Consider the following 22,785-nt stretch of genomic DNA (forward strand, 5'->3'; position numbering starts at 1 on the left):
CCGGGCCGCTTGAAAAATAAATTGCCGATCGTTAGGGTTGTTAATGGTATTATTATAAATTTGCTGGAACACTTTGCTTTATTCTTGGAATATTAACCGTTATATGTATGTGCTTGAAATAAAGAACACTTCGCTTGGAACCATGATAAACAATGAGAAGGTCACTCCTCTATCCAGCTGGACATATCAAAGTTGTTTTTAAACCTCGACTTCTCACACGGTCGCAAGCTCACACTGAAGATCCGGCAAGGACTCTTAATTGTTTTGACTTGGACTCCGCACCAGGTGGCGATACCTCTTGCCCTCCCCAAAGAACTTGCAATTGTTTTGATTTCTGAAGATTTGACAGACCTTAAATTGTTTTGAAAAGATTCTTGCTTGCGGTTAACTGTTATGCAATAAATGGGCAGAAGAGGATTCGATTCCCTAACCCTAACCACGAACCCTGACCCCGACCCCAACCCTAACCCTAACGGCGACCAAAAGACCAGTGACCAAACGTCTGAGCACCGTTCTATTGGCCAGTTATCACACTTAAGAAAAGAATTCAAGAAGAATTTAATGAATTCTTTGGTGTGTCTGACAATGATTAATTTTTAAATATTATCATGATAAATCAGACTGTTTTTTTTAATATGATGATGAATTAGACTTTAAAGATTTGAAATGGTGAATTCCATTTGAGAATTATGTTCATACTTGTAGTTTGTTTTACCACGTTTCCAAACCATATGTAGTGAATAAATGGTTTGTAATCTTGCCACTTACTACTACCCGTGCAATACTTGGTGTGAGCTGAGAAGAAGTGGAAAAATATATCAATTTTTAGTCACACATTATGGGTGGTCTTTATTCTCGAATAAATACGTTACCCTTAGTAGGAAATGACATGTCAAGGCCGCGTTGCATCCTCCAACCGCAAGGAGGCACTGTTTGTTCAGTGTTTCAGCTACAGTGCTAAAGATGGACGCCGCTGTGTTCATTCTGTCACTGATCGACTGTTGTGTACTGATTTTCCTGTCAGTCTATTTTGTATCCTTTCCGAATGTAGTTTCTCCTGGGCGAGGCCCCATTCGTAGAAACTGTACCGCGTTCGAAATGTGTTTGCGTTAAGTTCTTTCTACCGACAAATGGGCGGAAGGGCGAACCAACATGCTAATGCACTAGCTGTGACTGTAATGGAACTTTTGAGTAAAGGTTTGAATGTTGGACCTTTAAATTGGTCTTTGCAACCTTGACATAAACGTCAGATTATTACCTTGTCTGATTTGGAATGTGACTTCATTAATGCCAGGGCATGTTGCTCCAAACTCAACAAAGTAAGTATCCAATGTTTCGTTTTCGTACAACATACATGTGGTCATGCATTTGGTTGTCAATTAGTTCAAAACGCCTCATCTCATTTTCTGAAACGTTTTTGTCCTCATTAGGGTCGCGGGGGGTGCTGGAGCCTATCCCAGCTGACTTCGGGCCAGAGGCAGGGGACACCCTGAATTGGTGGCCAGCCAATCACAGGGTACAAGGAGACAAACAACCACTCATTCACGCTCACACTCATACCTAGGGGAAATTTTGAGTTTCCAATTTGCCTACCATTCATGTCTTTGGAATGTGGGAGGAAACCAGAATACCCTGAGAAAACCCACGCAGGCCCAGGGAGAACATGCAAACTCCACACAGGTGGACCGACCTGGATTTGAACCCAGGTCCCTCACTGTGAGGCAGATGCACTAACCACTTATCCGCCCGTTCAAAACGTTTTAAGTTAAATTATGTTTTGTGTTCAGTGGGTGATACCAGAGATGGTTGGTCAGTGCGTGTCCACCATGCTGATGTTAATCTCAACTCACTGGTTCATCTTCCTCCTCAACCTCCCTGTAGCAGCCTGGGACGTTTACAGGTAGGCTGCTTTTCTCTTTAGCTGGTAGAGGACCAGGATCAGAATTGTTATACAACACCAGTTGTCATGCCCTCTTGTCCCATTAGAACAGTGTTTCCCAACCTTTTCTTTTGAGCTGCGGCACACTTTTTACATTGAAAAAATCTCAAGGGACGCCACCATCTGAAAGTCTTTTCATTTAAAATTATGTAGCATATATTAACAATGGTCATTCTCATCAAAGATTTATCAGCAGGAATCACATAAACCTCCAAAATGAATCCAAAATTGTATTTTTCACACTAACCTAATGTCACCAAAAGTGGATGTCTGCACACCCTGAACAACTCCCGTTTTGAGTGATGCAAAAATGAGTAATGTAAATATTATGTAATATAATGTAAATAATACTTGAATGTCCTAATATTATGCAAAAGAAATTGTGCTCACAGAGACTTTGTCATCAGAAGTTGATGCCCTTGAAACCAAACAACTTTCGGTTCATGTAAGAGGAAAATAAGCAACAAAATTTGTAATGTCACCATGTTTTGATTTTAACCTTGTAAAAGTTCAATTTTAATCTCAATATATTCATATTTATTTTTCTCTCTGAATATTACATTGTATTACATTGTAATTTCCTGCGACAGACCTGACCATCACAGCACACCACTGTGCTGCAGACCAGTGGTTGGGAAACACTGCATTAGAATATAGATATATAGAATGTATATATAATATAAGCACTCACATTTTGCATCCCTCCCATCATTTCAAAATATATATAATCCAATTTTAGTTTATTTCAGTTTATATGACTAAATGTACATCTGTTTCTAAAAAGAGAAAGTAATGTATTTTTTCCCCAAGACATGCTAAATGCCTAAAATGGAAAATAGTTTCACTGTGACAATAATAGTCTTTGAAATCTCAGACTGGGAACATTTGATCTTTCCCTTGAAGCTGTAGATTTAGTTGATTTAACTTTCCGAATATGTCACCGAGGTAGGCCAGTTACATCAGAAAGTTCTCATCACTAAACGTGCTTGCAACTTCATACTTGTGCTCCTTCCTGCTCCAAAAACATTCTTACTCCTTTCGGAGCTCAAAAACTGGGGACAACCCTTTCTTCGTGACAGCCACCTTGCCTCACTGTGAAACAGCACAGCTTTTTTGACACGCCTCTTGCTCCATTTGGTCAAATCAAATTCGAGCTGCTCAAGGCTCAAGCATAACATTCCTTCATACACCCCGATTCCTTGAAAAACTATTCGTATTTTTAGGTGAATGGGAACTTGTTTGACTTTGACTGCCACAACGTTAGGTCTGTGTCAACACAAAATTGTATTTGGCGGAGAATGAGGTGTTTTTCTGCGATGGTTAACTCTGAATACAGCAAATCTTTACAGATGTGAATCAGTATCTCCTCTTGTGTTCTTTTTGTGATGTTAAGCTATGTTGGTAGTAATTGCTATTCTTTTGGCTGAACCAGGAAGACTACTCTTTCTTGTTTTGGGCCGTAATGTTGATAGGTCTGAAAATACAACTTCAGGAGCCGGTTAAGAACGAGTGAGATCAATTTAAATAGGAAATAGGTTTATTACCGGACTGCAGGATGGTTGGAGAATGCTCCGACAGCTGTGAACCTCTCACAGCCTGCCTTCCTCGCAATTCTCTCTGAATGAACACAGCTCAGTCTTTTCATAGGAACTAAAGGGTAATATTTCTAAGACAGTGATGTAGGACAGAGCTTATGTAAACAAAACTTTGGGCTAATATGGTTAGACATTAGCAGGTTTAAGTTGTATGCAAACACGATATTTTTATAGCACACACAAACTTCTGCAGCCTATCTTATATTGCGCGTTTCGAACAAACAGTTCCAAAGTGAGTTGGCCATATTCCACAATACAAGGAAACAATTGCAAGGCCAGCTAGTTAGCTATCTTACAATTCGTAGTGCGAACAAACAATTGCAAGGTCAGCTAGTTGGCTTGTCCTACATTCCACTGTCCTGACAAACAATTGTAAAACCAGTTTAGCCACATTGGCTGAACATGAACAAACAATTATTAAACCAGTTGGCAGGTCTACCCCAATAACGCACAAAAAGGAGGGATTAAAATGCACATGAACACAAACAGCAACTATGCACTGATGAGAAGCTATGGTGCAGAAGAATTTATAACAGATGAACAACAGGTGCCCTCAAATCGCAACGTCGTAAGTCGGGGACATCGGTTACTACTGTATTTGGAAGTCAATAACCTATAGAGCGCACTTAAAAGTCTAAAAAAAAGTCTCTAAAATGGTTGATGCGCCCAATCGGTTGGTGCGTTTTATCTGTGCACTAAGCTCAATTTTTGCATGGCCCTGATCGCTTCAGTGACTGGTTTAATTTCCTGCCGGCATGATACGCCCTGCGGACGTTCACCCTAAAAATAGCCGCCCCACGCATTTCAAGCGTTACGATAAATCAATTCAAAACTTTCTCAGTCGAGTGGCAAGGCATTTGACATCCGTGTGCTTGCAGCGCTTTTCACCCTCGAAAAGACTCCATACATAAAGAAACAACATATCAAAGCTATACAGAGAAAATGCCTAGCGTGAATGACGACACAATGCAGGTGTGAATGCTTGGAAAATGGACTGAAGCCATGGATCGAACACAATCTTAATAGCTTTGCTAGCGGATGGTCAACATTGTAGTTCGGGCAGGCAGCGTCGCACAAGTTACGTGAGATGATTTGGAATGAGTTGTCGATGCCGTTATAACAGTGAGGAGAATCAAAGGCTTGGAAGTGATGCATGTCATGAGTTACAATGGATTGTGGATGACTGGGCTCAAGTGTCCAACACTGTCGCCAAAGCTGTTCCCATAATACACAACTCTGACTGACAGTGGAGCCTAGCATGTTAAATGCCGAACTCTTTATATCAGTGTACCTTTGACCTCAATAAAGTATTATCAAATGTATCAAAGTTTGGCTCGTGCTGTCTTTAAAAACCACGCTAGCAGCTAGCATAGCATACACTAGTGGCTAGCATAACAGGTACGTTAGCGGCTAGCATAACATACACTAGTCTAGTGTCATGCTAGCGCTTTATCGGACGACGAGTCCAATGTATTGACAAAAAACTAAATATATCCGCCATTGACACTGCGCCCTACTACGGTGCGTTTTGTAGATGTGAAAACATGTTAGTTTTGTGGAATGGAATAGAAATAGGGTAACAATTTAATCATCAGGAGGGCAGGCATTATTTGTTACAAAGGTGCGTGCGCTATGGCAGTTTATGAATCGACTCCTTTCATTTGTTTTTCCTGCAGATATGTGAAGGTCCCATTGGGCAACATGGGCGTGTTTGACCCCACGGAGATCCACAACCGAGGCCAGCTCAAGTCCCACATGAAAGAGGCCATGATCAAACTCGGCTACCACCTGCTTTGCTTCTTCATCTATTTGTACAGGTAGTTGAGCACATCAAGTATTTACACATGCGCCACAAAATGTTGGAGCGGCCGAAAAGTGACAGATGTGCATTAACACGTGTGTCTCTGCAGCATGATCTTGGCTCTGATCAACGACTGAAGTGACACAAACTTCACAACTGCCACTGTCTCCCAGATTGACTGCTCCCATCTTTGCTCCAAACTACTTTCTTGAAAAGATTTTCATGCCATAGCGGACTCGTACAAAAACAACTTTTCATCAGAGACAAAGAGAAAGTTAAATGAATACAATAAACTGACTTTTCTCATGGTCTGCAAGGAAAGCTAAAAATTCATCATCTTATTACCAGTGCGTATGCTGAAATTTACATTAAAGTAGTGGTATTCCTTTTGCACTGAAAGTGTCTTTATCGCACTGCAGACGCTTTAAAAACTGGACAGTGTTTGGAGTGACGGCAAAAACTTTGTATTTTCACTAGCCATTTTAAACATAATAAGCATCAAACCTCTTTTTTTTTTTGTTTAAATAATGTGTTATATGATTGGGTTGTTGAACTCCTGTCAGACATTCCTTTATTTGAACGGTTATTCCATATCTTGAGTACTGTGATTTTCGGCAGGACTCCGCCACACAGCTGTGTGCATTAACTAAAAGGCAATGCTATTTAAAGAATACTCCAGTGTGAAACAGGTGTGTAAATATGGTTCCAGTGCCTCCTGGTCAGCTTGACGCCTGTTTTAGACAAAACTCTGTTGCAGTGTTATTTTATTTTTTTGCCTTTTGAGTTTCATAAATAAAAACAAAAATCCAGCATTGTCTTCCTTTGTCGATTAGAAATCATTTCAGCAAATTAGGAGGAATGCTGCAATACCTGAGATTAAAAGGTTTCTGGATCAGAAACTAAATAATTGTTACCTGCTGTCAGTGGGGTTTGGTGAATGTAGTAAATAATTTTTGAAATCCTTTAAAAAAAAAAGTCTAAATACAAATATTAGATGGTGTCAATGCTGGCAGGGCAGGGACAATAGTATCTGTTTTACATTGTAAGGCAATGTCTCAATGTGAAAAGAGCATAGCACTGCTCATTCATACTAAGAGGTCGTCAAGCACACCCAATGAAATCATTCCACTTCTAAAATAAGACATGGTATTTTAAAACCCTGACTCTTTATTTCAAATTTGTTTACAGAACAATACAGAACAGCACAATCACTTGTAATAAACATCTGGCAGAAACTACCTACAAGCAAAGGAAGTTCCTACTTTGTCTCACAGCAAGAGAAAGCTGAACCACATAATCAAAAAGAAATAGAAGCAGAAACTTCAACACCAAAACTGTGACTTACTGAAGTGTTTGTTAAATGAAGAAATTTAGACTGATTAACAGGATTCCACCACTTGAGGCAAGTGCATTGTTTTCTGAGGCTGGAAATATCTTAGGCAATTTGGAAAACCATTTACAATGTCACTATATAACGGCTGCTACTGCATATTTGTATTCTACATACCAAATATTTCATTTGGTGTGGATTAGGTTTTCAGTGCAATCAAATATAAATGTTATAGGTCAGTCTATTATCTCATGGAAAAGGGTGTGCTAAAACCTTTTTTTCAGGTTGTTTCGGGGGGAGGGGGTACAAAATGTATATGGGGGAGCCCTGTGACTTATTTTCTTATCTCCCATCTCTGAACGCAACCTCCTCAACTCAACCAAGGAAATATCCAGAATGAGGCTGCTCACTCGAGTCTGGAGGGAAACACTTTGTACAAGGTCATTGGGATTTTAAGTGTGGGTTGTGACTTTCCCACTGTGAAACATTATCAACTCAGGAAAACTTGAAGTGGTCAGTCATGTGATATGGAATACACGTTCACTATCAACACAACACATGCAAACCTGGATCCAACACACCTGACTGGCGCAATAGATGACAATTCCTGACCACAAACATTCTAAAAATCACTGGCATCAAAAATACCTTACAACAGCTGCGTGAAAGATGTTTAGGAACACCAAAGACCAGCTGCTTTTGAAGATTATTGCGGCATTATTTTGAAAACTCTAATATTAGTGAACATTGACTTAAGTGATGATATACAAATTCACGAACAACGGAAAATTGTTGTCACAGACGCAATGGACAAATCATAGAGACAGACACTGTGCTTGGACGACCAAATTCTTAATTGCTGGTAACTGAAGGTAAGTCAAGTCAGTAAAAGCAATTTCAAATTGCATTTTCAATTGGATTAAAAAAATAATAATAAAAATCAATGAATAAAACTTAAACAACAGTAACTAAAACCTACTAAAAACTGGTGGATTGCAGTCTGCAAGGGGGATGACAACAACCTACGATTAAACAAGAATTCAAGTATAAGAGCAACTAGTGAAGCCTGAATAAATTAAGGACTTCCACAACAAAGGCATGAAGGAATCTACACTGACAATCCCGATAAGTTGTCAGAAGTCAACTACCAAAATGTTTTTTTAAAAGATGGAACACAAATTGGTGAGCAAAAGTGGCCCATCAAACACGTCATTGTGCAATCTTGTGCAACATGCTCTTTCTATGCACACAAGCAAGAAAGTGGAAGAAAAAAAACTAAGCCGTTAAACACATTCTGTACTTTAAAAAAAAGTTCTAGCACAATTTTTGTTAAAGACATTTTGGGTAGGTGTCACATAAATTGTGTTCCTGCCGGTCAAGATTTTGACTGAAAAAAATCAACACACCCTCTACCAGGAGATCCTTTGCCATTTAAATATTAAATTAGGTCTCTGAAAATAAATAAGAGGTGGGTGGGTGGATCCATTCAGGAGTAGGTCGTGTCAAAACGTGAACTTCCAGGTGAAGTCTGAATGACGGAATCGAGTCCATGGGACATCCTGACACACAGCAAGCCTCTCCAGCACACAGCTGTCCTGTGAGCAAAAGCTCCTTGTTTTACCTGCTCGAGTGTCACAAGAGTCTTAGCGCTCATCCAATTCACAGCAACAACGAGTCGTCTGAGATCATCAGCTGTCCATGCTGCAACAGTCTGAAGGGACAAGAGGACACGTTACACTCAACAACCATTTTCTCAACGTACAGACCAAACTATTCATTCATTTTCTGAACCACTTATCCTCACACTGGGAGAACATACAAACTCCACACAGTAAAGAGCAACATGGGATCGAACCTTTAACCCAAGAATTGTGAGGCTAGCGCGCTAATCACTTGGCCGGCAGCCCAGTTGTACTAGTTTTCAACCAATTAAATTAAGCGAATTAGGAAGAGGGAATTATTGAATTTAATAGAAAGCGGGGGACACCCTGAATTGGTGGCCAGCCAATCGCAGGGTGTAAGGAGACGGACAACCATGCACACTCACACCCATGCATAGGGCCAATTTAGAATGTCCATTCAGCATACCATTCATGTTTTTGGATTGTGGGATGAAACTGGAATACCTGAAGGAAACCCACGCAGGCCCCGGGAAAATATGCAAACGCCACACAGGTGGACCGACCTGGATTTGAACCCACTACCCCAGAGCTGTGAGGCTGACGCACTACCCGCCCACCCCACTGGGCCGTCATCTTTTAATATTTTATTTGTTGGAAAATTATCTGTCAGGCTGTTATTAATGCTCTGTGATATTTTGAGAGCAAGGTCTTGTTTTTTCATGAATGCCTGATGGCTTCATTTAACCATGGCAGGTGATGCTTTTTTGATGATTTTGCTTTCGATTTTCTTGTTAATGCAGATACTGTCTTGGATAATAGACATGAACATATTACAGCTGTCATTAGCCAACACAGACAAGCACTATGCTAACTTAGCGGAAACTACGGAGTCAGGGACATAATGGCGCACAAGGCATATGTGTTATGAAGTTGAAAAGTCAAGGTTGAATACATTGTAACCCAAGGACTCCCTGTAGCTGATTCCTCCATCAAAATAAAGCTGTTCAGAGCCTGGCAGAATTTTTTTTTATTTGTTCAGTGTGATGACTTCAAGACATTTGTAAGAAGATTTAACTTTCTTACCATTGATTCCGTCTGGCTCCTGGGCATCCAGAAAGGGTGCGGGTCCCCATATCCGAATGGTTCCGTCATCAGAGGCGCTTGCCAGTAGACCGGGAAGGACAGGGTTCCAGCTTACACAGTTGACTGTGCGAGTGTGACCGGTCAGCTCTGCAATAGGCAATTCACTTCGCCTGTGCCAGATGTAAACTTTGTGGTCTGTGGAAAAAAAAAAAAAAAAAACTTGAGTGGATCTTAGTTGGTAGGTAGGTAGGTAATGGTGTCCAGTCATCAGAAGTTCTGTAACCTCCAAAGAGGCTGAAGAAATGTTTCAATAAAAGGACTTCTTGCCTTCACTCCCACTTGCAATAAAGTCTTCATTATGACCCCCAAAGCAGGAGTGGATGGTGTAAAAGCCCTGTGTCACTCCTTGGTACTTCCTCACAAGCACCCGATCCTGCAGGTCCCAGAGATGCACTCCCTGGAGACAGTCAACGCCAATCAAGATAGCATTATATTAGTGGAGTTAAGAGAGACAGTTGACTGACATTCACCTGTAAAATATTAGTGACCAACCTGTGTAGCAACATTCAGCAGAGCTAATCTTCCATTTTTGGAGACTGTGAAAGACATGATAGGATGGTCCTCTTGGACTCTGAAAGGAAACCAACCAAAATCATATTTTGTCAGAGAAAAGGAAATGCTGCTGACGTTCAAAATAGGTGTCAAGTTAGAAAGTCTGTTATTATGGTTTCTGCTGTTGTCAGTGGTCAATGAGAGTTTTATATCTTTAAGGTTCTTGTCCAAACCAAGCTTCGGGAAAAATGTCGTATGGATAGATGAGCCAAAAGTTGAGCATTTTGGGAATGCGCATCAGCTTTAGCTGTTCACATTCTCACCCGAAATGACTAGATAAAGCACAGTAAATGCAAATCTTACATATTTCTGTCCGTCAGATCCTCAAAGTTGTAGCCACGAATGCGCTGGTGGGTGTCAGACGCAAGGACAGTCCGGCCATCACACAAACACCACAGACATTGCACACGAATTCCTTCCCATGAGTCCAGTAGGTTTCCATCCAGGTCCTGGAAGTACAAAATACCACACCATGATTTATTAGAAAAATAATTCAAATTATTATCTTATCGAACCTTAACAATATAGTCATACCTGTACTTACGAAAGCATCTAGGTACAACATTTTCATGTTACAAAAGCTTTTTATATGGAAATGAGTGCCTCGAGGTACGAAAAAGGTCCAAGTTACGAAACCCCCGAAATGTAAATGCATTTCCTTATCCGTTATTTTATTTTGAAAATATTCCCATGGATGTATTGATTCTCACTTTAGAACCTCACTACACTCTACCGAGCTCTTCATTGGCTGTCTCACAACAACCACTATCTATTTTATTTTTTTAAAATCCTTTTACATACCTGTCAATCTCTGCTAAATGTTGCCCTACGAATGATTCCAATTCCCCTTATTAAGCGAGAAAAAACGACAAATGCAACACGGCACAGATTTACAAACACATATAGGGCACATTTTCATTCATTCATTAATTTTCAGAACTGCTTCATCCTCACTATATAAGTCTAAAATGTACTACAAAGAGGACAAATTCGGACGCGGATGGGTCAAAGGGGAATGCGCGTCGCACATCATGTCCTGTCCACCTCGGCTAAATGCTCCCCTTATTATTTCATACAAAATTGGCACACTTTGGCCAATTTTAAAGGGTTTAATTGGTAGTTGTGTGAGGACCGTGGAAGGAATTAGAAAATGTACATATAAGATTCTGCTCTACTTATGAAATTCTCAAGTTACGAAAAAAATTCTGTAACCAATTAATTTTGTGAGTAGATGTACGACTGTATTGAATGAATGAATGAATTTATGTGTCTGGACAATGGACAATGTCAAAAGTTGGACAGTGATTTTAACACTTTCCAGTACCGCCACATTGACCAATTGTTTAAAAACCAAAACAATTCTACATTGGGTGATTAACATCAATTTTAAGAGTAGTTTGATTGACTTGCTTATTTCAAAATCTATTATGACTCAAGTGATGTGTTATTTAGGACTAACGTCAAGCTTACATTTTCTATTAATGACACGTACAATAAAAACACTCTGGAAAGTTTGTTTTTAAATATGAGAAAATATGAAATATGCAAACACATATTTGCAAAACTATCAGTTGGGCAGACACTGGCCAATCTCAGTGATCAACTGTTTATCACTGTGCTCAACAGTGCCGTTCTATTGTGTGTGTGGGCTGCAAATGTGTATTTGTGTTTGAGCACTGAACGATACTCACACATTGGTAGAACTGGCCTCTCTGCCCACCAGTGATGAAGCGTTTGCCATCTGGATTCCACGCCACGCTCGTGAGACTATCTTCGTGCGATTGACTCATTTTTGTTCGTAACTCCCCCGTCTAACCAACCAGAGAAAGAACGCACAGCAGTAAATCAAGTTTCTTTGGAGCATGTACATGTTAGGTGACAGACCTACAGTATAGACACGAGTACTCCCGGAAGTGGTCCTAGCCTGACTGGTTCATTTAATATGGGAAAATTTGATTTGAGATACTAGTGAATTGACATACCAGCTTGGTCCCAGAACACATTAAGCTCGTATCTGTAGGTATTACTATCCTCAAATAATAGTGGCCCAACTGAGAAAATCGCCTCTGAGCATGGCTGGTCAACGGCTGCTGTTTTCAAATTGGCCATGTTGCGCTCACCTGTATATTCCACAGCCATAACTCGGAGCAATCGTCAGGACCGCATGCTATAAGATAGGAATCATCTGGACTCCATGCCAAGTAAGAGACGCCGTACGCGTGTCCCTCCAAAGTCTTCATTAACTTCACTTGATGTGTTTCCTATTTGGAAAAAGAAAAAAAGTTACTGATGTAAATGTCAACTCATCTTGTGGTAATAGTACCCGAAGATAGGTAATATCTTACCGTGTCTACTTGCCAAACGATGACTGTTGTGTCTTTGGAACCAGTTGCCAGTTTTGTGCCATCATTTGAAAACTTGCAGAACCAAACTTCATTGCAGTGTTCAGTGAGTATTTGTTGCGTGTAGCACGGGAACTGCTTCCTAAAAATAGTAACACAGAAGCCATTATAAATTTTTATATTCATCATTAAAATTTGGAGTGCTGTGTGTTTGGGAAAAATAATAATGGATCTTAAATCACTAGAGTATTAAATATCGCTTTAGAAAAGAAAAGTGTTCCATCAGCACAAGGTGCCACTGGTGCTGCGCAAGTGGTACCGTTGGGGAAAAGACATTGGGGTAAAGCATGCTATTGAATAACCAGGTATAACAAATAAATATAATCCGAGAAATGGTACATTAGCAATTCAAATAAGATCAAATGAATACGTCATTACCTTTTTAACATTTTATGAGATTTTGTAACATGAAAACCCACTTTTTAACACTGTGGCCTAAAGCACCAATGGACCACATGTCAAGAATAAAGCTAGCTGCAAATTTTGAACTTTCCATTTGCCAATGCTGGAGGGGAAAATAAACGTGTGCTGTACCACAAAACTTTTGGGGTGCGGGTGACTTTGTGAGTATACTAACTTTCAGGATGACTAGAGAATTTTCTAAAAATGTGAAGGTGAGTTTTCCATCCACAGACCACTTCAGACTTTAGAAACTGCACTCACTGATTTCACCAGCCTCAATGTTTTCTACCACACTACCATATAAATGTATAATTTGTTCCTACCTAAAATGTCACAATGACAACATCACCAACAGATGATTTTTTTCACCAACATTACTCTGGACATTTTAATTCTCATAATTAGTGGAATTGGAACATCAATCTCTAATGCGCTACTGCGACACAATTCACCCCAAGACATGGGGTACAAATTACCTAATGCTCGCTCATTTAAAAACAAAAACAACATCAACAACAACAATCATTTTGCTGTCTAGATCTAGCATCATGTTAACTGTATAACCCATTGTGTAGCTTACAAATCGGCTAAAATACATTCATTCATCTGTCCCGCTCATCCTCATAAGGTTCACATGGGGTGTTTGAGCCTATTCCAGACAACCACGGCCAGCAAGCAAGGCACAACCTGAATTGGTTGCCACCCAATCGCATGGCACAATGAAACTGAGAACCACTTACGCTCACAATCACACAACAATCAAGTAGGAATCGAACCCATACTGCTTACACCGAAGAGGAGAAAGAATCACTGTAGGAGGTGGCCAAAATACATGTTAAAATGAAATATTGTTTCAAAACCTGTCATTAATTGTTTAAACATGGCATGACAAACCAAAAAACTGGTTCATACAGCACAACATAGCCACTAATGTGATATTAGCTTACAAAAAGGAAATGTACACTGGTGAAATTGTGTAGTCACCTAGCAAAAGGTGATTAACACATGGGCTAACTTAACGTACTAATGAGGTCAAATCTGGCCTCAACTTTAAAAGTACTTTCTGGGAATAAAATGCGTGTCCAGATTTAGTTGGGCTCATAGAATGAGTTAAAAGTGCAAAAGGTCATTTTGATAAACAACAGCACAAGGGCTGACCTCGGCTCGAACCATACATGAGAAAGGTCGAAAGAATGATGAAACGAGTTTGTTTCTCCTTCTATGTTTCTGCAATCCAAAAAAGCAAATTGAAAACTGATTTCTTTATTTGAATAGAAACAAATTTTATAAGTGCACTGTGTAGGTGGATTGTTACCGGCTACAGCCATGGTCCAGCAGCAAAGAAACAGAGTCCAGTCCACTGTCCAACTTAGTGTTGTGGTACAGGCAGCGCTCTCGCTGTAGTTCTACTGCCTGCTTCAGCAGAGTCTGCAGTCTGCGGGGGGGCAGCATCACTGACGGAGGAAGGTATGCTGAAGCCGTGAAGAAAGATCACATCAATGGTCAACAATCAGTTTAAAAAAAATATATATATATATAACAAAAAAACAATGTAGAATGTCAATAAAAGCTAATATTTTAAAATAAGCACAAATGTCAATCAAAACAATGTTGATTTAACAAATCATACTAATGCGAAGAGCTCCTGCAGGATTAAGGCAAGTTACGCATATGCATCACGTATAGTACAATGTACAGCATGTGCAGTTGGCGTGTGTGAGTCAGATCGTACTCACTCTGGAGTTTATCCAGCAACTTTGATCGTGATACAGTGCCTTTGCCTTCCCAGTCTGCTTTGGCCCGCAGGTCTTCTGCGTGACTGCACATCAGGTACCTTCGAACCACACAACTAATGTTCTGATATACAGTAATACCTTGATATACGGGTGCCCCGACATGCGAGCAATTTGACATACGAGTAAAATTTCAAGCAAATGTTTAACTTGAGATACGAGACAAATTTTGATACACGAGCATACCGCCTAAACGAGAGGCGGCTTCTGGATTATCATGGGCACTATCTTTCTCGTCCCAACTCTCTCGTGTAAATTTCTCTACGAGCACTGGATGGAGCGGTGCATTTTTTCAGTGTTTTTTTCTCTCTCTTAGTCAGTGCAGAATGGTGCATGTGTGGCGGAGCTTCCTCGCCAATAAGAGAGGGGGATACTACCCGTTGGCAAGTGGTCGTGCATTAACCTATTGTGAGGACATTTGTGTACATAATTTGGGAATATTTTGAAGGGAAGACAAAAGCAAACAACAGTCGCTAGGTTCATTATAAAAATTACAGCTAAAAGTCATCGTGGAGGTGGGGCAAATAGAGCCAACCCAGTAGAAGAAATGTATAAAAATGTAAAAAAAAAAAATTAGAATTAAGTTTAGTATAAGGTTACATTAAATAAATTTTTGAGTGTGTCTGCATCGTATTCCAAGTTCATTTCAATTTGTTAATGTTGCGTGTTGCTGTGCAAAAAGTCTCTCTCACTCTCTCTCGCTCTCCTTCACTCTCCCTCGCTCTCCCTCGCTCTCCCTCGCTCTCTCTTGCTCGCTCTCCCTCGCTCTCGCTCGCTCGCTCTCCCTCACTCTCTCTCGCTCACTCTCGCTCGCTCTCTCTCGCTCTCTCTCGCTCTCTCTCGCTCGCTCTCGCTCGCTCTCGCTCGCTCTCTCTCGCTCTCTCTCGCTCTCTCTCGCTCTCTCTCGCTCTCTCTCGCTCTCTCTCGCTCTCTCTCGCTCTCTCTCGCTCTCTCTCGCTCTCTCTCGCTCTCTCTCGCTCTCTCTCGCTCTCTCTCGCTCTCTCTCGCTCTCTCTCGCTCTCTCTCGCTCTCTCTCGCTCTCTCTCGCTCTCTCTCGCTCTCTCTTGCTCTCTCTCACTCTCTCTCGCTCTCTCTTGCTATCTCTAGCTATCTCTAGCTCTCTCTCACTCTCTCTCACTCTCTCTCACTCTCTCTCGCTCTCTCTCGCTCTCTCTCGCTCTCTCTCGCTCTCTCTCTCCCCTCCACGAAATCTGTCGAATTTTAGTAGTATAAAACATCATAACTACTGGTATTTGTTACTTTGTTAATAGATGGCGAATTAGAAAAAAATCGAAATGTTTTTCCATTCCAATATCCATTTTTTTTTTGTGTTTTTACAGAGGGTTAGAACAAATTAGTTTGTTTTTAGTTCTTTTTTTATGGGAAACGTTCTACTGAGGAAAACTGGGAGTAATCAGACAAAATGGATTAGACGTCTAGTGCCATCAATGGCATTGATAGATGAGCATTCAGAGCTAGTCCTCCCAGTTTAAATGAATTAGATATCTCTTGTTGTCAATGACTAGCAATGAATAAATAGTATTACAATTATTACACAGTATGGTACAGCGATTATTTTAAATGAGTACACTGCCGATTTGTGAGATTTTCAATTGTCATTCACCCGCCAATGTTATGCATTGGATACAGATGCTTCTATAGTAGTACGTGACTCAAATTCCTTCACATTAAGCAGCAGATATCAAATAATTCTTTAAAAATGAGTTCTAAAGCTCTTTTTTGTCAATATGACCTAAATGATACTATCAAACTAAACAAAGCAAATAAGAAAATACCTGTTACAATTACATAGCCAGAGTTAGCAATGGTAACATACAACATGAAACAGTATACAATGCTTAGACGCCACAATTCTTTTAACCGTTCCGGAGAGCCAGAATGTTAGATTACATGCCATATGGTCATCAAGTCATAATGTCTCCAGGAACGGATGAGTAGTTATACTACAAGACTATTGGCTCCCGGATTAGTGTTACCCTTTAACACAAGGAGTAGAGAAACACATTTACAAAAATATACTGCCTAATTGGCACTCCAGCCCTTGTTATCAGAATCAGTAATTGAAAAAAAATGAGAAAGGCAATGCAAATGAGTTTTATGAAGTTATCGATATGACGGATGCGCGTACTGACCCGCTAAGAATGTGAATGCGTTCTGTATTGTATTTGAGAGGGGTGAGCTCAGCTCTGAGAACCTGCAGAGCCTCCAAGACTTTACCATCCTCAAGATACTCCAGATACTTTTGCTGAAGCAGGATGAACTTCATGCGCTGCAGATAAGATTTCAAAGACAAAAAAGAAAACGTGACGATCACCTGGTTTGTAATGAGTTGTTCTGCATCATATAAATACAAACAATGCAAATTATTGATCAGCACTAACAATAACATACATTCTATACTCAGGACAACCATACAAAGCGCTTTTACCATACAAAGTATATGAACTGCTCAAAGTTTAGACGTGGCTAAATAAGGGTTATTGTTTCAAAATTCACATCTTTAACAGCATCTTATCAGAAATCAATGGATAGTACATTTACATTTGTATCAGGAAGATTTCTACATGCATATCATATTTTCTCACACCTAAGCCACCCCCACGTACAAGCCACACCCTAAAAAATGCCTTAAAAGAATAGAATTTCACAATTTCCTATGTATAGCCGCCCCCATTCATTCATAGATGTAAAAAAATTGTGTTTATGGTTTTATCTTTTCTCTTTTTTTAAATAAATGACTGTATCGGTCGCATTTTCTTGCGTTATGGCTTTGCTTGTGTCTTTGTAACCTTGCAGTTTTGTGCATGTCATCTTTTCATGTGCACATAAGCTATACACTCGATTTAGTCATAATTCTTTGAGTGAAAGATATGGCTTATATGCAAGTAAATATGGTACATTTTGCCCCACACCGTTACTACGGTTGTGGCAAACCCCCTTTTTTTTCCTTCTGACAAAAAGACATTTCTAAGATAAAGACCATTTCAAATTTCAAATAGTATCTCGTCGCAAATTCCAGGTGAGCTGGAAGTAATTCCATCTGGCAATATCCAAAATCAGATTAAAAGAAAAACCAAGCGCCAAAAATCTCTAATTGAGATAGACATGTTCAACCAAATGTTCCACCATGTCAACCATGTCAGGGACATTTTCAAAACGAGTTAGGAGAGCTACCGAGTTTGTAACTAAAGAAAATGATGACTGAATCAAGGCTTGTTATACTCTTTTTCACTAGTAGATGTCGGCAAGGTAACATTTACTGTTTGTTGGTTATTTTCTGTTTGGCATTAAGAAAACAATCATAGCTGGATGAATTAGTTCCTTATGACATTGACCCTAAAAATGTGCTTGTGATTCATACAGTATTTTAGAAATACCATGGGTGATGATTTTTATTAAGATTTTCACTTCAAAGTAACACATTTGTACTCCCTTTTAAAACCATGAATATGGAGATGAAAATTGTGAATCAGGGGCGGCTTGTATGCGAGATATTGTAAAATTCAAGGATCGCGTTAGCAGTTTGGGGGATACTCACCACAATAGAAGTAGGAGAATGCATCAGTGCCTTCAGCTCGTTAAGGTCACTCTCAGCCTAAATTAGGAAGGTAAAAGCGATTCCAATGAGTAATGTTGAATGGAAAGAAAATCGTGTCCTGTAAAGACGCATAGTAAATGATTTGGTTCAACCTTGTCCCACTCTCCTTCCATGACATGATTGCGAAACTTTGTAGCTGATGGATGCTCCAATCGGCAGCCAGATTCTTGCATAAGAAGGTCCACCGTCTGACTGTAAACAATATACATCAGCGACAAGAAAATCAATTACCAAAATCAATTAATCAATCAATTAGAAAAGCAATAACCCGTCTCACAACGAGACGATAAAAGCCGTTAAATTACATTGCGGTACGCTTTTGTGTTGTTTTGTTGAGCAGGCTGAATTGCTATTTTGCATTTCAGTATATACGCTGGTTTTTCACAGGGGTTACATTCCTCAAAGAACCTGTGATTGGCAAAATCTGTGAAATAGAAACCTTTATTTTTTTTAAATTATTATTGATATTGAATCTTTGACCACTCCTCTTGACGTAATTGGTGCAGATTAGTTAAATTTGATGGCTTTCTGACATGGACTTGTTTCTTCAGCATTGTCTACAAGTTCTATGAAAGACGTTGGACGGCGATCTGCCTCCTACTGGCTGACTGAAGGTAAGTGAAAGACAGTGAGAGGTAAGTGATCCGCTCGGGAGGTGATGCGAGGATCCAACACGGGAGATTGCCAAATTACGAGTCCGAAATGACCACTTATTTGGGTCTTTTGCCGGGAAAACGCACCTTATGGAGTTTCACTCCCAATTTTGTCATACGCAGTTTCTGGGTTTTAATACAATTAGGCTTTTGTCCAGTCGATGATGACAAAGCCTATGTCCGATTATAGCCATAACATGTTTACCAGACTCTCAACCACACTCCAAATCCATTCAAGTCTTCACCTTCAGTTGAACTTCAGAACAACTTTGTCAACTAGGAAGTAGATGGGCATGCTAAGAGTTCCCTTCTCATGGTTGTCAGAGTGGAGCAAAACATGAAGTAAAATATATAATATACAAATACGCAGTTTCTGGGTTTTATGACAATTAGGCTTTTGTCCAGTCGATGATGACAATGCCTATGTCCGATTATAGCCATAACATGTTTACCAGACTCTCAACCACACTCCAAATCCATTCAAGTCTTCACCTTCAGTTGCACTTCAGAACAACTTTGTCAACTAGGAAGTAGATGGGCATGCTACGAGTTCCCTTCTCATGGTTGTCAGAGTGGAGCAAAACATGAAGTAAAATATATAATATACGAATATACGTGATAAGATGTATCCATCACGGCAGAATGCCAAAAAAACGAGTCTGAAATGATCACTTATTTGGGTCTTTTGCCGGGAAAACGCACATTATGGAGAAGCACTACCAATTTCGTCATACGCAGCTGGGTAGGATGTCCATTAGGCTTTTGTCGAGTCAATGATGATGACAAGGCCTATGTCCGATTATTATTCTCAATGGGGTTGAAGTCAGGACTTTGGGAAGGCCATTCGAAAACCTTAATTCTAGCCTGATTTAGCCATTCCATTACCACTTTCGATGTGTGTTTGGGGTCATTTTTCAGTGCTCATTCGCCCCTCCTCTAGCACCGTCAATGGCAGGTAATGAGTAAAATAGAGTGCCCTATGACATTATTATCTTCTCATATCATTTTCGGAACCACTTTATCGTCATTAGGGTACAGGGGTGCTGGAGCCAAGCCCATTTGTCTCTGGGCCAGAGGCGGGGGACACCCTGGGTTGGTGGCCAATAGCAGGACACACGGAGACACTCAACCATTCACACTCACACACATACTTATGGGCAATTTAGAGTGTCCAATCAGCCTACCATGCATGTTTTTGGAATGTGGGAGGAAACCAGAGTACCCAGAGGAAACCCACACAGGTCCGGGGAGAACATGCAAGCTCCACATAGGTGGACCGACCTAGACTTGAAACCAGGACCCCAGAGCTGTGAGGCCGTCGCGCTAACTACTCGCACCACCGGTACGCCCTTTTAACAGAATTGAAATGTTGAATTTCATCAGTGTTTTTCATGTTCATAGCACGACGTTGACGGCTGACTGTACATTCATCCAAAATGACGTTTTTAGGCAGATGGTGACATGATGGGGGATTGCTTTACCGTATTGTCGAAAAAATATTTATGAAAACTGACTTATGTCACCATGAGTGTTTGTGTTGTAGCTATGTATACAAGTGAAATCCACACAGGCAGCGTAGTTGACTTACTTGAGACCCAAATCGTGTAAATGTTGTCCGATGAGTCTGATGACGTCTTCCTCAGACTGAGACAAGCGCTTCTTCTTCTTGATGTCGGTGGAGCCGTTGTTGATGTTGTTGTTAGGCGCAGGTTGGATTGACACTCCGTTGTTGTTACTGAGGGGGCTTCCATTATTGCCGCCTGCCACAACTCCATTGGAGTGAGCTGCCCCGGCGGCGGAGGACTCGCCGTTCTGCGTGCCGTTACGACATGACAGTTCAGGTTCCCCCGCTGCCCCGTTAGCTTGCATGTTAGCACAGCTCGCGCGCCGACTTAACAAAAACGAACGACAGACACGGTGGAACTACGCCGTGGTAACGACGACACCGACAGAGCCGCCGAAAGGCCCACTGACCCAGATGCAGCCCCCAAACAGTGTTAGTTCCCTTGCGGTCGAGTCTGGTGCTTGATTCGCTGCGGTTGGTTGCTGCGTCAAAAAAAAAAAAACCAACAACAACAACAAAAACACAAAACAACAACAAAAACCTAGAATTACACTCCGAGGACAAATAGACGACGGCGTAGTAATTTCTAGTGCCACATTTTGCAGAATTTCGAGGAATTTAGCGCTGCCATCTCTCGCTTCAATCGCTTTTAAGTTACTGGTTATTAAAGCTTGTTATTGTTGCTCCCAGACAGCTGCAGCCCTGTTATGGACTTACGCAGTGACGTCAGCGGAAATTCCTTCATGTCTTTTTGTACGTACGGCGTCGCCGCTAGGGGGCGCTCACGCGCCGCCCCTTTTTTGTCCATTGTAATACAGTCACAAGGGCATGGGTCGGGAACCCCTTTGACATTGTTTATGAATTGATTATGAACAATTCAAATTTTAAAGTGTTATTCCTTGAGAGCCATTTTGGTCACTTTGTGACTTTTAAAGAACAAAAGCCTCTGAATTCTGTTAACATCATTGCTTCATTGTTGCACATCAATGAGTATCAGTGAGTATGTATGCAGAAAGGTGTCCATTTTTTCAATATATGACATACATGTCGACCTCTGCCGATAACTGCCCTTATAAATGATTATGATTCCCCTTACAAACTCCCAAAAAACCTTACAAACACCGTAGGGTGCATGTTTACTCGCGGTAACCAGACCGTGTAATAGAAATAACAAAGGTAATTTGCATACAGTCTTTTATTCAATTTAAAAAGTTTACAATGCAATAAACTGTGCCTTCAGTGCTTCCTATTGTAAGCCAATGTGCATGATTTAGCAGACTTTATCTGCCCTAATGAGGGTCTCACTTGTGAGCAACAGTTGTCACAGTTCAATTTCATCTGTAATGAAGTAAGAATGTCGTTTCTTACTAGATGGCTCCTCCATGCTTGCTTCCACAAAATTTACTCTATGTATATCTACGCTTGCGCATGTCATCCTTTATTGATATTGCCGTACGCACCGCTAAAAAAAATACATATTATTGAGGATATTTTTTGCTGGTATACCGTGACAATAGTAACGATCGATGACAGTAGCGTCGTTGGCTACCAGCCTACGATCGGTTTTCATAAATATTGGCGATTTAAAAAAAAAATCCCCGTACAAAAGTCGGTGTATATGTACATATATACATATATACATTCATACATATATACATATATACATATATACATATATACATATATACATATATACATATATACATATATACATATATACATATATACATATATACATATATACATATATACATATATACATATATACATATATACATATGTACATATATTTCCAATCCTACGAGGGAGGGGTAGATGGGACCGGTGGGTGGCGCCCTGCTGAAGGAAGAGAGTTGGGGATTTCTTTCAGCAGCTTGGGGTGTTTTCTGGTCGTGTTGGTCCCCGATGAAAGTTGGTTTCTTCTTCCGGGCTGATTTTCAGGGTGGTGAGACCTTGTTATCGCTCGCTCTTCTTTTTCTTCTTTTTTTCCAATTCGTGTAGACAGTTCACTCACGGTTCTTTCCATATTTTCAACACCAACAACTGTTTCTCAACTTCCTCACTTTCCTTTCCCTTTCTCTCCCTTTCCTTTAACAATTCCCTTTCTAAGCTCATCAAACCTTCCATATCCTTCAAATTGGGACATAAACCATGTTTCTTCACCCATCTTGGCAGATACAGGGAACTCCCCATACAATGCATTTGCAAATATTTCACATCCGGTAACTCCGATTTTCATTTTGCAGTCTGAAAATAAACCCACCTCTTTTGTTGCTTTCTGACCCATATCAATCACTTACTTAATAGTTGAAACAACAATTTTATTCAAAATTTACAGAAATTGATCTCTACTTTGTGATCCATCCAATA

The 22,785-nt window shown here is 40.3% G+C and overlaps 2 protein-coding genes across 2 annotated transcripts; one reads left to right on the forward strand and one right to left on the reverse strand.

Annotated features, from left to right (window-relative positions):
• The first annotated feature begins 895 nt into the window (after positions 1 to 895).
• On the forward strand, positions 896 to 6,152 carry cnih4 (cornichon family member 4). Its single transcript, XM_077720295.1, has 5 exons — positions 896 to 1,032; positions 1,251 to 1,319; positions 1,788 to 1,900; positions 5,211 to 5,351; positions 5,445 to 6,152. The coding sequence occupies exons 1-5, from the start codon at positions 964 to 966 to the stop codon at positions 5,470 to 5,472; spliced, it is 420 nt and encodes a 139-aa protein (XP_077576421.1). The 5' UTR covers positions 896 to 963; the 3' UTR covers positions 5,473 to 6,152.
• Positions 6,153 to 6,479: 327 nt separating this feature from the next.
• Positions 6,480 to 21,181, reverse strand: wdr26a (WD repeat domain 26a). The gene is made up of 14 exons (XM_077720294.1): positions 20,440 to 21,181; positions 18,291 to 18,390; positions 18,139 to 18,195; positions 16,733 to 16,869; positions 14,523 to 14,620; positions 14,102 to 14,258; positions 12,328 to 12,466; positions 12,103 to 12,243; positions 11,674 to 11,793; positions 10,286 to 10,431; positions 9,923 to 10,001; positions 9,698 to 9,827; positions 9,371 to 9,565; positions 6,480 to 8,376 (listed from the first exon to the last, which is right to left on the reverse strand). Exons 1-14 carry the CDS (start codon positions 20,718 to 20,720, stop codon positions 8,354 to 8,356), a joined length of 1,803 nt encoding a protein of 600 aa, XP_077576420.1. The 5' UTR covers positions 20,721 to 21,181; the 3' UTR covers positions 6,480 to 8,353.
• Positions 21,182 to 22,785: the final 1,604 nt, after the last annotated feature.

Source organism: Stigmatopora nigra, chromosome 7, assembly GCF_051989575.1.
Source record: "Stigmatopora nigra isolate UIUO_SnigA chromosome 7, RoL_Snig_1.1, whole genome shotgun sequence".
NCBI classification, from domain to species: domain Eukaryota; kingdom Metazoa; phylum Chordata; class Actinopteri; order Syngnathiformes; family Syngnathidae; genus Stigmatopora; species Stigmatopora nigra.